Source organism: Lipophrys pholis, assembly GCF_963383615.2.
Source record: "Lipophrys pholis genome assembly, chromosome: 5".
NCBI classification, from domain to species: Eukaryota; Metazoa; Chordata; class Actinopteri; order Blenniiformes; family Blenniidae; genus Lipophrys; species Lipophrys pholis.
The window spans coordinates 23857153-23870865 of NC_137628.1; the positions used below are offsets into that span (position 1 = coordinate 23857153).

General features: G+C 42.7%; 2 protein-coding genes across 7 annotated transcripts; one reads left to right on the forward strand and one right to left on the reverse strand.

The window, feature by feature from the left end:
• Positions 1-1351: 1351 nt before the first annotated feature.
• On the reverse strand, positions 1352-3784 carry hemgn (hemogen). 6 transcript variants are annotated; one of them, XM_080464593.1, is made up of 6 exons: positions 3471-3697; positions 3294-3359; positions 2926-3016; positions 2338-2500; positions 1938-2184; positions 1352-1841 (listed from the first exon to the last, which is right to left on the reverse strand). In XM_080464593.1, exons 1-6 carry the CDS (start codon positions 3508-3510, stop codon positions 1729-1731), a joined length of 720 nt encoding a protein of 239 aa, XP_080320719.1. In that variant the 5' UTR covers positions 3511-3697; the 3' UTR covers positions 1352-1728. The 6 variants fall into 6 exon arrangements, with proteins under 6 accessions (XP_080320719.1, XP_080320715.1, XP_080320716.1 ...); XM_080464589.1 differs by having other exon boundaries at positions 1938-2500; positions 3471-3784; XM_080464590.1 differs by having other exon boundaries at positions 1938-2500; positions 2938-3016; positions 3471-3659.
• An 88-nt stretch (positions 3785-3872) lies between these two features.
• On the forward strand, positions 3873-13713 carry anp32b (acidic (leucine-rich) nuclear phosphoprotein 32 family, member B). Its single transcript, XM_080464302.1, has 8 exons — positions 3873-4191; positions 5751-5876; positions 8943-9092; positions 9182-9304; positions 9804-9996; positions 10462-10607; positions 10695-10761; positions 12794-13713. Exons 1-8 carry the CDS (start codon positions 4165-4167, stop codon positions 12874-12876), a joined length of 915 nt encoding a protein of 304 aa, XP_080320428.1. The 5' UTR covers positions 3873-4164; the 3' UTR covers positions 12877-13713.

The window sequence follows — 13713 nt, forward strand, 5'->3', positions numbered from 1 at the left end:
CTACTCCATCAGCAACAGAACTACAATACATCAACTGCCATAAAGAAAAGACAATGGACACACCCCACCCCCACACCCTTTCGACCACATTGCAAACCCTACCCCCACAACCCCTCCCCACATAAACCCCACCCTCCCACCCACCAACGCTCTGCTGCACAAGCTGTGTCCCAAGCCAAGTAGTGATATTTGTATGAATCCCAGACTTACCATTGTTTTTCAGCGTCTTCGAATATTAAATATTAAATAAAATATTCAATGGCTTTTGAGATCCAGGGGCAACAGAGAGCATTACTCCTGACATGCCAGTCAAGATACTGTCGGTACATAAGAGCAACAATTAACCATCTTATTGATCCCCTCATTTGTCCTGATACTGCATCCCCATCTGAAGCTCCACACTTGAAAACTACTTGAAGAGAGCAATATTCAAATGTATTTCCGTGGGTAATATTTGCGTAACAAACATAACTTGTTCACAGATATTAAAAGAGATGTAATCCATCCATCTAGCTTCTTTCTTTAGTCTGCACGGGGTCAAGGTGGCAGTATGGAAAGCAGAGAAGCCCAGACATCCCTATCTGCTGTAACGTCCTCAAGCTCTTCTGGAGAGACCGCGAGCCATTATTTAAGTTTTTTCATCTTTTTGTCAATGAGTTGTTTAAAAGACGTTTTGGCGCACTCCTCTGTTTACATATATGATAAAGGACTAAAAGCAAATTGACATTTTCAAAAAGAACCACAAACTGTGAAACACTATGTTTTTGAAGTGACAAATGAAACCAGTTAAAGATATATACAGATACAGATTTTGTACCTGTGTGAATATGTGTTTGGACTTACATTATTGAGAGTAAAGTTTGATTCAAATTTCAAGCAGGCAGATGCAGCCTGACTGCGAATGTTCTTTATTTTTTCATCTGAAGGGCAAAAACAGTAACATCAGGGTGTTACAAAATCAGACATATCCTGTAGGGGAAAAAATAACTTGTCCCAAACGAAATGATGAGTCAGTTTTCTTGAGTCAGTACATGTGTGTACACACACACACACACACACACACACACACCCACACACACACACACACACACACACACACACACACACACACACACACACACACACACACACACACACAGCTCCAATATGATGCAAAGTCACTGTGCTCTGATTAACACACTGAAAAACAAGAACAGCCTATGGTCTGTAAAGTTGTATAATATTTGGATAGCAAAATGAAAATCATTTGCATGAAATTTAATGTGTTTTACCATCAGATGATACTTGCATGTTGTCTCGATCACACAGGCAAAAAAAAAAAAAAAAAAAAAAAAAAAGGTTCACAGTCAAATGCAGTAAGCAGTGCATTTTATTGGATGAAAAATAACTTTTACAAAATTCAGTCAGCACAAATCTACAATTATAAACACATAATTACCAGTGATTTGTACCCTGTACTGTTAAATAAATGAAATAGAAATCTGCTGTTTACTAAATGCAAAGTACGAAATACAAATCCATGAACTGCACAGTGAAGCACAACTCAAAATAAATAAGCACACAGGTCTTTTCTAAATTCATACATGTTTTTTTCAAATAAGCAGGGCAACTTGTTCTCTTCAGCCAAAAGGCTTAATATGGATCAGAACTATACTCTGATACATACGGTGACCAGAAAAGAAGCATGGCCTGACCTAAAGCAACACCTGAACTGTGTTTTTCAAAAGATTACAATTGATTTTCAGGAAAATATTCCTGTGGCACAGGCGGAGAGGACAATACTGGAACTGAGTACATTTTAGTTTGTTTGGGCTCGTTGCTTGACAGTGTTTCACGCAAATCTACAAAAGAAACAAAGAGAGTTTGATAGTGAATTTAGAGAAAGCAAAACAAAACAAAAAATAGATAAAGAGACATCAGCCAACCAACATTCATACCTTCATCAGCTGGATCGTCTTGCGACGGAGCGATGTCTTCCTCTTCATCTGGACCCAAATCCTCAATCAGGATCTGGTTGGGGGCTTCCTTCCCCTGTGACCCGGTGTAGAAGGTCTCCACCTGCAGAGGAGCCGAGGGAGGAGCTGGAGCTGCAGCTTTGACAGACTCCTGAGACAGAGGTGGGACTGAAACGGCTCCTGGGGTTGGATCTGGAGCGGAGCCTTCCACAGGAGCCGTATCTGGAGCCTGGTGAAGTGGAGAGGTTGGGGAAGGAGCATAGACAGGGCTTTGGAAAGGACCAAAGATTAAGCTTTGGGCAGATCCAAAAACTGGTGCTGACTCCTCTTTCGTGGTGGTAAAGGAGGTCAGAGAGGTATTTGGTATTTGATCTGGGATGACCTCAGTAGGTTCAGGCGCCGCCGTCACTGCAGGAGCCTCCTGAGTCACCGCCGGCTCTTCCTGAACAGCTATCAGCGGTGTGGCTTCACTCTTCCTGGGCCTCCCTCTCCTTTTCGAGCTGCTCTTGTCTGCAGCGCTTGATCTTTTCCTTTGGCTCTCCATCCTGACAGAAAATTATTGTAATCAAACTGTGGGCACTGATGCAATTTTTTTGTGGCACTTTTGTTAAGCCAAGGTACAAAGTCCTTGACCTGGATCTGTGGCGTCAATAGAAAAAAAAAAAAGAAGAACAAATCAACCTTTGGCTTCCTCTCGCTCCACATTGAATATAAACCAATGGAACGATAAGCCTTCGGAACATTGACAGTGTTTTCAGACGGCAATGTAAAGTACAAATTGTGTGACGCAGTCTGCAAAGCCTAAGTGAGGGTAAAATGTCTACATCCACCCTCGTTTCCATCACGGAAATATTACTGTGTGACTGTGCTGTTGAAAGTATCTAAATGTGTACTTGTTATCACTGCTTCATGGACATAACTGAAAATATAGGTCACTGCCCAACATCGACTGAGTTTCTGACAGATTTACCCCAAAACCCACTGGTTAGTTTCCTTCTCCTCTGCCTCAGCTTTCCTCTTCCTCAGAAGCTCTCTGTCCCGCAATCGGCGACGGAGCCCTCCTTTAAAACAGAAGCCATATGTTTGCACGGTGCAGCATGAAATCAGAGTAACACAGAGTAACATTTGTCATGCATGAGTGGATGATGTGAGTGACTCAGGGCACATAAAGACTTGCTTTATACAGATCTATTTTATTTTTTTTTCCTTCATTGAGCGGCACACTGGGAAAGCTTCACGCCAGGTTCATAAAATACATGTTTGAGCCGAACAAGACGTAGTACGGTCACACGTAAAGAAACCTTCTTCTGTTGTAGAATAAGAATTTATAAGCATTACCTTGATCCTCATTTGGAGTTTTATTCTCAGAGTCTTGTTGCAACGTCTCCTCCATGCTGAGTCCTGCTATGAATGAATTCAACTTGTTTAAGGCGGGCAAGTACAGAAAACAACACAAAGTAGCTTCGGACTGTTTTCTACTCCCACCCCTAAACGAATTATCTGGTTAACCATTACCATAGTGCTGGGAGAGTTCTTGCAGTTTGGGCCTTATCATATTTGTAAAGCTGGAGGAGTTGGCACATAGAGAGAGAGAGGGAGAGAAAGAGAGAGAGAAAGAGAGAGAGGGAGAGAGAGAGAGAGAGAGAGAGAGGGAGTCCAAGTCCAAGCTGCTTAATTACACATTTCATTAGTATAAGTGACAGTCCATTGGCTTACACATGGATGTTAGTATAAGTAGTACTATAATATTTTTTTGCCAAATGTGTCATGTTTCGTGGTTAACTGTGCTGCTCAACCAAACTAACCTAAATAATCCTGTTCATAACACTAATAGGGGCATACCCATCTTATCTCTCAGATGGCGAGCTGCTCAGTTGGGGTGTGTTCTCAATCTTGTCACAACACATTGCGCCCCGATGTGTGTGTGTGTGTGTGTGTGTGTGTGTGTGTGTGTGTGTGTGTGTGTGTGTGTGTGTGTGTGCGTGCGTGCGTGCGTGCGTGCGTGCGTGCGTGCGTGCGTGTGTGTGTGTGTGTGTGTGTGTGTTTGAGCCACTCGAAGAAAAAAGTAAATAGTAAAAACCACTCAACTGCCAATTGCCTCCAGCACAGCAGGGGAAATGTTGAGGATCCCTCGACTGAATTCTGCGACTTCTATGTAGAAGTCAGGGTCTCACAATCCTGAAAACTTCTAAAAACATGGGTGAAGGTGATGCTTATTTCGAAGAACATCAATCAGGTATGCATAAAAGTTGCTCCATATGCAGTAAAGGGACCCTTTAGTATACGTAGTCAACTTAGGGCAGGGTCGTTCGGAGGGGTTGGAGAGGTGGGCTCAGGATCAGAGATTTGCAGGTTTAAACCCTACTGCTGACAGGTTACCACTCTGGCTATGACACCCTGACAAGGGTCCTTGAGATCCCCAGACACTGCACTGTGGCAGCCCACTGCTTTTGGTATGTGAAGATAAGGTTAACTATGAATAGATGGGCTAAATGCAGAGAAATACACCCCAGCTGAATGAGCCCAGATTATTAGTATACCTTGAGTATCACTGATCAATGTTTACATCCAGCTGGCCAGCATGATGAAAGTGCAACACGCTTGAGAATGGACTCTTTCCAAGTATGCATGTCTTTCCAAATGACTGATCACTATCAGAACCACTCTTGCAGTCAAGTAGAGAGAAAGAAAAAAAAAAGGCTGTCAGTCACACATAACCCTGCCAAAGATGTCAGCTAAGACATTACAACGCCACCTTCTGGTATACCTCAACTACCAGGCACCAGTCTTAAAACTGTTTACATGTGAATTCAGCATATATAATGCATCTATAACCGTGTGTGAGGTCAATTAGTAGTATTTTGTTGCAGTGTATATGGACAAAATACAGGATTATGGCTGAAATCTTTATTGTAAACCTTACAACCAGCCAACGATTTTTAAACAACCATCAGAAAATGTTACTTTCCCCAGTGTTGTTGGTTTTACGGGAAACTGGAGGGCCAGCCTTGTATTTCGGGGCTCCGTGTGTCAGGAAGTAAAGGGGTGGGGTTAGAGAGGGGGTGCTCTCCCCTCCATATCCATATACAATGATCTCTTTACTGAAAACCAAATACCCCCCCCCCCCCCCCCTTACTTCTCATGTGGCCATGGAGGAGGGAAAAACATTCACGACGCAGGACAACGACATAATCTGTGCAAAAGCTTTATTTGTTAAATATTATACAAGGGTGACACATTTGCAAGTCATTTGTTCAATTGGCAACAGGTTTAATAATTCCAAACAGCCACATGTCATAGAACAAGTCACAGAATAAATATGAGGCAGTGGTCTGACAGTGAATGTATCGGAGTGCAGACTGACTCTCGGTTAAACTTTATTCAGTTTGGCATAAACAAACTTCACCATATGACCTACTTTATGGACGTCTGACTGGCCGGGTGTTATTTTCTGATTAAACCGCCGACGTGTGGACCATTTCTGCTCCGGATGGAGAGGGGAGGTAATAAAATGACACCTCGTGTTCGCGAAACACAGTGGAGTAATTTCACTTTGAGAAATAAATTGCACCACAGCACTGTTTCGGAGCAGCGTCATGTTTTGTGACTGCAATGCCTTTCTTTTTTTTTTTTTTCTTTTTTTTAACCAGAGGCCATGGGCGTTTCTGGACGCAGGCGGCGCTGTTGAGCATATATTTTGTTTCAGTCCCGTTTCCCTCCATGGTTTCCCCTCTCTCCGACTAACTTAGCGTTTGGCTCAGTTCATTATACAGTCCTATATTCTCCCTCCATTAGGGCATCTCTGCCTTTGGATTGAAGCTCCCAGCAAAACCCCAGAGAGAAAAGTTTCACTTTCGCAAGGGCGCGATGGACATGAAGAAGAGGATCCACTTGGAGCTAAGAAACAGGACACCGTCTGATGTGAGTCGTGCTTTTTTTTTTTTTCTCCCTTTTTTTTTTTTTTTTTTTTAAAAAAGAAAACCAACCCTTAGTTTTGTGGCTAAGCCCTGCTAGCTAGCCTGCTACTTTTTCTGCTTTGCGAGTGACCTGTGTGGCTAACGTAATGGTGACCACATGGGCTCCGAGCTGCTGTTTCTCCTTTACACCGGGGCGGAAAAAATACAACAACACGCGCACAAAACAAGCTTTAATCCCGTTATTCTGGTCTGGATTGGGCGTATAGGGGGGCAACGGGAGAAGCTATATTCAATCGTTACTTTGAAACGGCGATTCTCTCTTCCCCCCTCTCTCTCTCTCTCTCTCTCCCCGGCTCGCTGGCATTATTGCGGTGCTTTAACCGTTTCGCAGCCTCCCCGGTCCCCCGGTTGCAGGTCGACTCTCACCCCCCGCTGAAGCACAATTAGTAAACTTCTTCTTCTTTTTTTTTTTTTTTTTAAAACGCAGATATGTGAGGGGGGAAAACTGCTTCCTGCGCCTCGTTTTTTTTTTTTTTTTTGGCAGAGCAGTGTGTTTAATACAGACCTTGGAAGCCATGTTTGCCTTTGCTAGCATAACTCCTCAAGAAAAAGAAAAGAAAAGGCACGAGGCGGTTTTTTCTTTTGGGGTATTACATCGTTATTAACGGGTGAGCTGTGCAACTCCTCCTGTGATGGGAGACACCGGCCATCGCCGACCACGCAAGCCTCCGTGTGTGCTCACATTTCTGCACAGCAATGTTAGCATCGAATGGGCAGATTCAGCAGCGACAACAAAAAAAATAAATAAATTAAATGAACAGTCAGTTCACAATGATCGGTGGCTCCAGCACTTTCCCGTTTAAAGTCCCTGATAGTCTGACCCAAGAAGAAGAAAAAAATAAACAAACAAGCTCGTTTGTCTGTAAAAAGCAGCTTTTTAAAGCCAATTTGTTAGGGTTTTTTTTTTTTTAAGGGGGGAGGGGGCGGCTATATAGCACTTAATTCCCCCCAGTGCCTCGCACAGCGGCCAGCTTTCAGTTCGATATAGTTGCATGTTGTAAATATTGCATGCGTGTTGAGTCCAGCCCGGTGGAGCTCAGTCACCATTCAGCCTCCAGCCGGCTCACAACTCCGCGTTTCCTTCCCGCCATATTACTCCGACCGAAGACTGCTTGCGTGTACCGGATTGCAAAACCGTCAAACACCAGCGGTTGCGTGAACATTCAGAGCTGCACTCTTGCAGTTTCGGGCAGAAACACCGGGTTGGCCACCGTCTCACCGAGCCGGGCGGCTCGGGTGACGCGGAGCAGCCGGCGCGCCGCGCTTCGTGCGTGGGCAGCTGAAAACTCCACGGTCGGCGTTTAAACCCCCCTCCCACCCCCACCCCCGCCACTCATGCACCAAATAAAACATATTTAACATCGAATAAAAACACTTTGGATGAATGTTTGCGCGGCGACAGTCGCTCGCTGTAAAAGCAGCACTTTTCCGCCATTGGAGCGTTCAGAGGACGGCATTACTGTATCTCAGGAATCGCCATGTTGTCATTCTGTCGTCTTTGAAGCCCGGGGAGAAAGGAACTGTCTCCATCTTTGTTTTTTGTTTTTTTTGTTTTTTTTTTCCTCTTACTAAATTTCCGTTCTCAATACATGTCCGAGGTTAACAAACTGGTAATATTGCTCGACGACGAGGAATATTCCACTTGGCCTGAGAGCTGGTTAAACTCGAGAAAGATTTAAAAAAAAAAAAAAAAAAAGCGGAGTCTTTACTAAAGGGTGTATTCGCACTCCTTCCCGCAGCTGTTGGCTAATGGCGGGCGGACACGGAGCTCGAGCTGCTCGTGCAGCTGCTGCTCTGCCGCACGGCAGCGTTTAAAAGGGGCAATGGCTAGCCATGTAGCCAGCTAGCACACAAAATCATTGCATTTGTCATTAGTGACTGCATCAGCGGGCCACCGGGGGAAGCGGCGCGGCTCGTCCTCGCCTCATAACAAATCAATAGAGCAGCCGGATGAATGGAGCGACATGCGGAGTGTTTTGACACCGGGACGAGGATCCGTTTCAGGGGTTTTTAAATAAAGGAAAGTGTGATCTTTGACGCTTCACAGCAACTTTTTTTTTTTTTTTTTTCCCAATCCGACAATGAATTGCGCAACCAGTGTTCACTTTAACTGAGTCCGAGTAACTCCGCCTTCACAGTTGTTTTTAGAAGATCCATCTACAAAATGCATTTAATCACTTTGCACAAAGAAGTGGCTTCACTTAATTAAAAGCAACACCCACATCAAACTTGTTTGAGCAATATGTTTGCAGGCAGTTATTTTGTTCATAATTACACAATATATACACAATTATGTCACACATTTTATACAAGTATTGTGTAATATGTGTTTTACTTTATTTTCAAGTGCATTTAATTGTTTTATCAATAGTATGTAGTTACAGTATTACATTGCAAATTCTTTAAAAAGTTGATATTTACTTCTTTTACATCAATTAACTCATAATAACATTGTGACAATCACATACTGACATGGCTTTGGAGGTCTGGTTTACTATGTGACTTTACAAAAGTACTATTTAAGAAACTGTTAAAATGTGGAACTACTATTCTGTGAAATGTTGCGATAAGATAACACATCACTACAGTTCCATATGGCAAAAAGACAAAGAACACAAGAGTACCCAGATAATTAGAAATGTAACCAATAGGAAATAGTATTTACCGGGTAATAAATAAACAGGATGAACTTCATAACATAAAAAAGAATAGATAAAATGTCTGCTTTGTTGGAACTGTGCTGTTGTAGTTAAATAAATGCAATAAATGTTTTCACATCTCCTTCAAACGATAACAGTTCTACCAAGTATTAATGGTAATTTCACTTTTGTAATTCATTTTACCATATCACATTATGATTAGTTTTCCCTTGTGACTTGACTCATGAAAATGAATACCAAGTGCTACAAAAATACAAGATAGCAATGTTTTATTTTATATTCATACCTGGATAAACTAGTTTTGTCTTTCTTCTGTTTTACGTCATGTAATTGGTTGTTGTACATTTCAGGTACGAGAACTCGTCCTTGACAATTGTCGATCGGCGGAAGGAAAGATGGAAGGCCTCACAGCTGAGTTTGTCAACCTGGAATTCCTCAGTTTGATAAATGTCGGCTTAATCACAGTCTCCAATCTGCCTAAACTAGGAAAACTGAAAAAGGTACGAGTGGTGTTTCACACTTACATTTTCTTTTATTACACGGAGACACAAAAGGAATATAAAAATGTCTGTGTCTGCTTGTTTTTCAGCTGGAGTTGAGCGACAACAGAATCAGCGGCGGCCTTGATGTTTTAGCAGAAAAACTTCCCAACCTCACACATCTAAATCTGAGTGGCAACAAATTGAAAGACATCAGCACATTGGAACCATTGGTATGCTTCCCTTTGTGCTTGTTTCTCCAAAATGTGCAAAGCTGCACGCACACAATGACTTCACGCCTTCAAAATCACCGTTTAGCATAAAAAGTAAACCGTATGCATTGTGGCATTGATGTAATTCATTAAATTGTGTGATATTCATACTCATTCAGGCAATTCTAAGGTTATTCCTCATCATTTTGCCAAAAACAATTGGCTTGCATAGTTCTTTTTAGATAATAGTGCAAGAAAATTGTGGTCTGCACACAATTTTAGACCTGTTAAAAATAACCAGCAACAAGGGTGTTTAGATCCACATCGACGTGACATCATGTGAGCCTATCGCTGCCACGTAGCTTTAATCATCATCAGTGTCTGTACTGACTTCACTCGGTAAAGGTAGTGCAGTCAGATTTAGCATAATTACTATAAAGCCGCCACTGGATGCACACTGACAGTGTTATTAACGCAGGAGAAGGTTGTGATCTCAGTGTTTCACTGTTTCCACCAACAGAAAAAACTGGACAACCTGAAGAGTTTGGACCTGTTCAACTGTGAAGTGACGAACCTCAACGACTATAGAGAGAGCGTGTTCAAGCTGCTGCCCAAGCTCACCTGTCTGGACGGCTACGACATGGAGGACAGGGAAGCCTCCGACTCCGACGGAGAGGTGGACGGAGACGGCGTAGACGACGACGAAGACGAAGGTACGGAGTCCAGCGATTGCTTGCTGCGGGTGGTTCGGGTTCACGTGAATACGCTCGCTGTCGAAAAACATTTTATTCTTACCTTCCGCAGTGTCAGCGTGTTTGAACTTGTTTTGATCTTACACTCTTCGGGGATGGCTTTGGGGAAATTCACGAGCAAACTTTCATCGGTCAATTGTGACGTGAAATTAGGGATCTTGTTAAGTTGTAGGCGCTAAATCTTAACTTGCCGTGGTGCTGAGTTCTTGTTTAAAACAATTGAAGACTCATCCCTTGTGTACACGGTACCATTAATGACTGGCATGTGTCTTCACGTCAGAATGAAAGTTATATAGAGGATGGTCGGTTATTTAGAAGCTTCTGCCTCAAACTGAAACCATTGATCGCTCTTTAGCAGGTGAAAATGTGAACATGTCGACTGCGCATACCTCCACTTTGTCCTTGACTGAATGTTTTGCATTGCAGAAGGAGAGGAGGAGGAGGATGAGGAGGGAGAGGAGGAGGACTTTGATGAAGAGGAGGATGAGGAGGAAGACGAAGAAGAGGTAGAAGGAGAAGGGGAAGGAGAAGGAGGAGAGGAGGATGAAGAGGAAGTCAGTGGTGAAGACGAGGTAAGTGAAGAGTGAAAACCTGCTCAGTGGAGTTAAAATAGTTCCGTCTTGTGTTTCTTTCCTGTAACGTACAAAATGTCTTCGAAGGAGGAAGACTTTGGTCAGGACGGAGAAGTAGACGAAGAGGACGACGACGAGGACGAAGATGAAGACGGTACGTAATCTCCTTATAGTCCTTTCTGAATTACCTGAAGTGTTTTTACCATGTGCTCAGGCAGAAGGCACCTCAAACAGTTACTCCGACACGAGGAAGTACAACAGCAGTCGGTCACATGCTCGCGGCCTCTTATCTCACTGCGGCCTCTCCACAAGGCCGAGGCTCCCTTTAGGGGCGGCGTGAACTTTATGTCAGCTCGAGAATACGGTGAAATGTTTTTTACTCGACAAAAACAATGACAATGACGTGAACTTTTCAGACATTTAATGGAAATAACAAAGCGACTAATGCAAATGTTGATCAATGAAATCAAATGTAGCTTTTGAAAGTCTTGAGTACAAAGTTTGAAAACACTGTGGGGCGATCTTCAGTCATCCCCGGTGTACTGCCTGAAGTCTTCCAAGAATTTATACTGTCCATTATTGGTTGAAACCAGATTCTCTTGCTTGGGGAATTTATTCTTCTTACTTGAAGATGAAAACAACACAAAGTTGTGTGATTTCACAGTGAGGCGGGTAGAAGTGTGTGTGAGCCGATTGTGTCGTTCACCTGCTTATAAAGACAGTGTTTTATCCCACTTTTGCCTTTGTTGCTGCCTTCAAGGGTGAAAAAAGAGACACCGCATTGACGCCACAATACCACCCCGGTGTCATTTATACAAACAATGGGCAGATTAAAAGCACTGAAACCAACAGGGGGAGGGGGGGGTCTAGATTTATGTTCCCAAGTGGAAACTTTCACATCAATATTAAATCTGTGATGCTGAAAAAAAAAAGAATCCAGAATCTCATAGATCATTTTACGTCATTTTAACACTGAAAGAGTTTTACCACCATTCCACAATGTTTAATTTGAACATACCGTGTTATGTTGTTGTTTAAAGTGATGTTTAGCAGAAGAGCAGCATTGACTTGTTTCTTCTTCACATGAGACGTTCAGGGACAGTCGTTTGCTGGAAATCTGAAAATCCCCAGAGGCCAGTACAAGGTGTGAAAAGCTGTTTGGTTGAAACAGGGATAAACAGACTAGATGGCTAAAAAAATATATATTTTTGCCTCGGGTTGTCTCTTAAGCGTTAAAAAACAGGAATTCAAACAGACACGTAGAGTAGAGCGACGTCTAAAGCACTGCTGTGGGTCTTTGATGGCAACTAAACTGAAAACGCAGACATTTCTTGACATTAAAACGTCTTGGAAATGCATTTGCTTATTTTCTATAGTTTGACAGAAACCTGCACATATAACAGTTTTGACTACAACAAAGCAACCAAAACAGCTTTAAAATAAAAAAGAAGAGGAATAACCAGACTGGGTTTGCTCCTCTTGCCCTTCAAACAGAGAAAAAAAACAAAATGACACAAATGAAAGTTAGAGCACAGTCACACACATTGCATTTGTGATTTCTTTCAAAACGCATTTAGAGAAAACATTTTTTCCTCCTGCATCCATGAAAGTCACTTTAGCGTCTCGACTTTTAAATGCGTCTTTTTATTTTCTTTCGATGCCCATATTAATTGTTTTCTGTTAATGAATGGTTTTCTTCAGATTCTTTGTTTTCTTTGTTGAGATTACTAGTAAAACATTGAATTACGGTGATTCAAAGATTTGCTTTCATTGGTTTCTTTGTGAAAAATGAAATGAAATATAGGAACTAGTTTTAACACGTTAAAGTCTTTAGCTTTAATTCTTGCGAGTTAGATAGAAACAATCGAAGAATTGGGCACAGAGAAAGTTCCCAAAGACCACGAGGTCCTAACCTTCTCTGAGATGACGTGATCCTGCTCGTTATTCATTTTAAATCAAATTAGATGATAAAGGCACAAACAATCATTTTCCAAAATACACCACATGTCTGATGATTATTATCATTACTATTTGGAGCATGTCACAGTGTGACAGTGATCTCTTTCTGCGCCGCTCACACTCGGGATCTTTCACAGTTTGTGTCGGGCGACACGTGATATGAAGAGTTTGACTGATGGAGAGTTGCAGTGTGTGATCCCTGATCGCCCCTTTTTACACCCCCCCAGAAGCAGAAGCGGACAAAGGCGAGAAGAGAAAGCGAGATCCAGAGGACGACGACGATGACGATGATGACGAGGACGACGATTAAGAGCTAACCTGAAAACGAGAGCCCACCGAGTTCCCCCCCCCCCCCCCCCCCCCCCACAAACCGGAACGTCCGCCCTCCTACGACTCACACCACCTTTGTAATCCACGTCTCCCCTCCCCAGCTCTGAGCTCTTTTTACGGGGCAAGACTGTACCGATGGGTGGGCCGAGTGGAGCTGCCCTCCCCCTCCTTCATATCCTTCTTAATTTTTTTTTTTAACCCCCCGCCCCCCCACACAGATGGAGCTGAGAGCCACCAAACACCCTCCACCTCACCCCCACAGCCCCCCGAGGTTCTCAGGCAGCCCACCACTCAGCATTCCACACTTTCACTGTTGATCCCTCTTCATGTATTCCCGTGTGAGGACTTTGGGACTGGTATCTAGTTTTGGGTCTGTGCTTTGAATATTTTGTTGGATGAATTATTTTTTGTTGTTGGGTTTATTATTTCTCTCTTTTTTTTTTTTTTTCCCCTGTTCTTTATTTTTTCCCCCAATAAAATTATTGCTATAGCAGCTGTGCAACCAGCGAGCCATGGTTTTTAGTGTGGCCGCCTGTTGCATAAATCAAGGTTGTAGCTACATTTTTACTTTCTGTATGACAAAAAAAAAACAAACAAAAAAAACTTTGTAAATAAAATGTTAACATTTTGTGCTTTTCTATCCTCCTTTGCTTCTCCGGTGCAAAGTTACTTATTACCTTATCTAAGTAACTCTTTAAAAAGCTGTACTACTGTGGCATTGCTGTCGCACACAATAGGAGGAGGAAGATGCTCTACAATTAGCATATTACCTTCTTTTCTTTTCTTTTCTTTTTTTTTAATAAACGGGTACTTTATG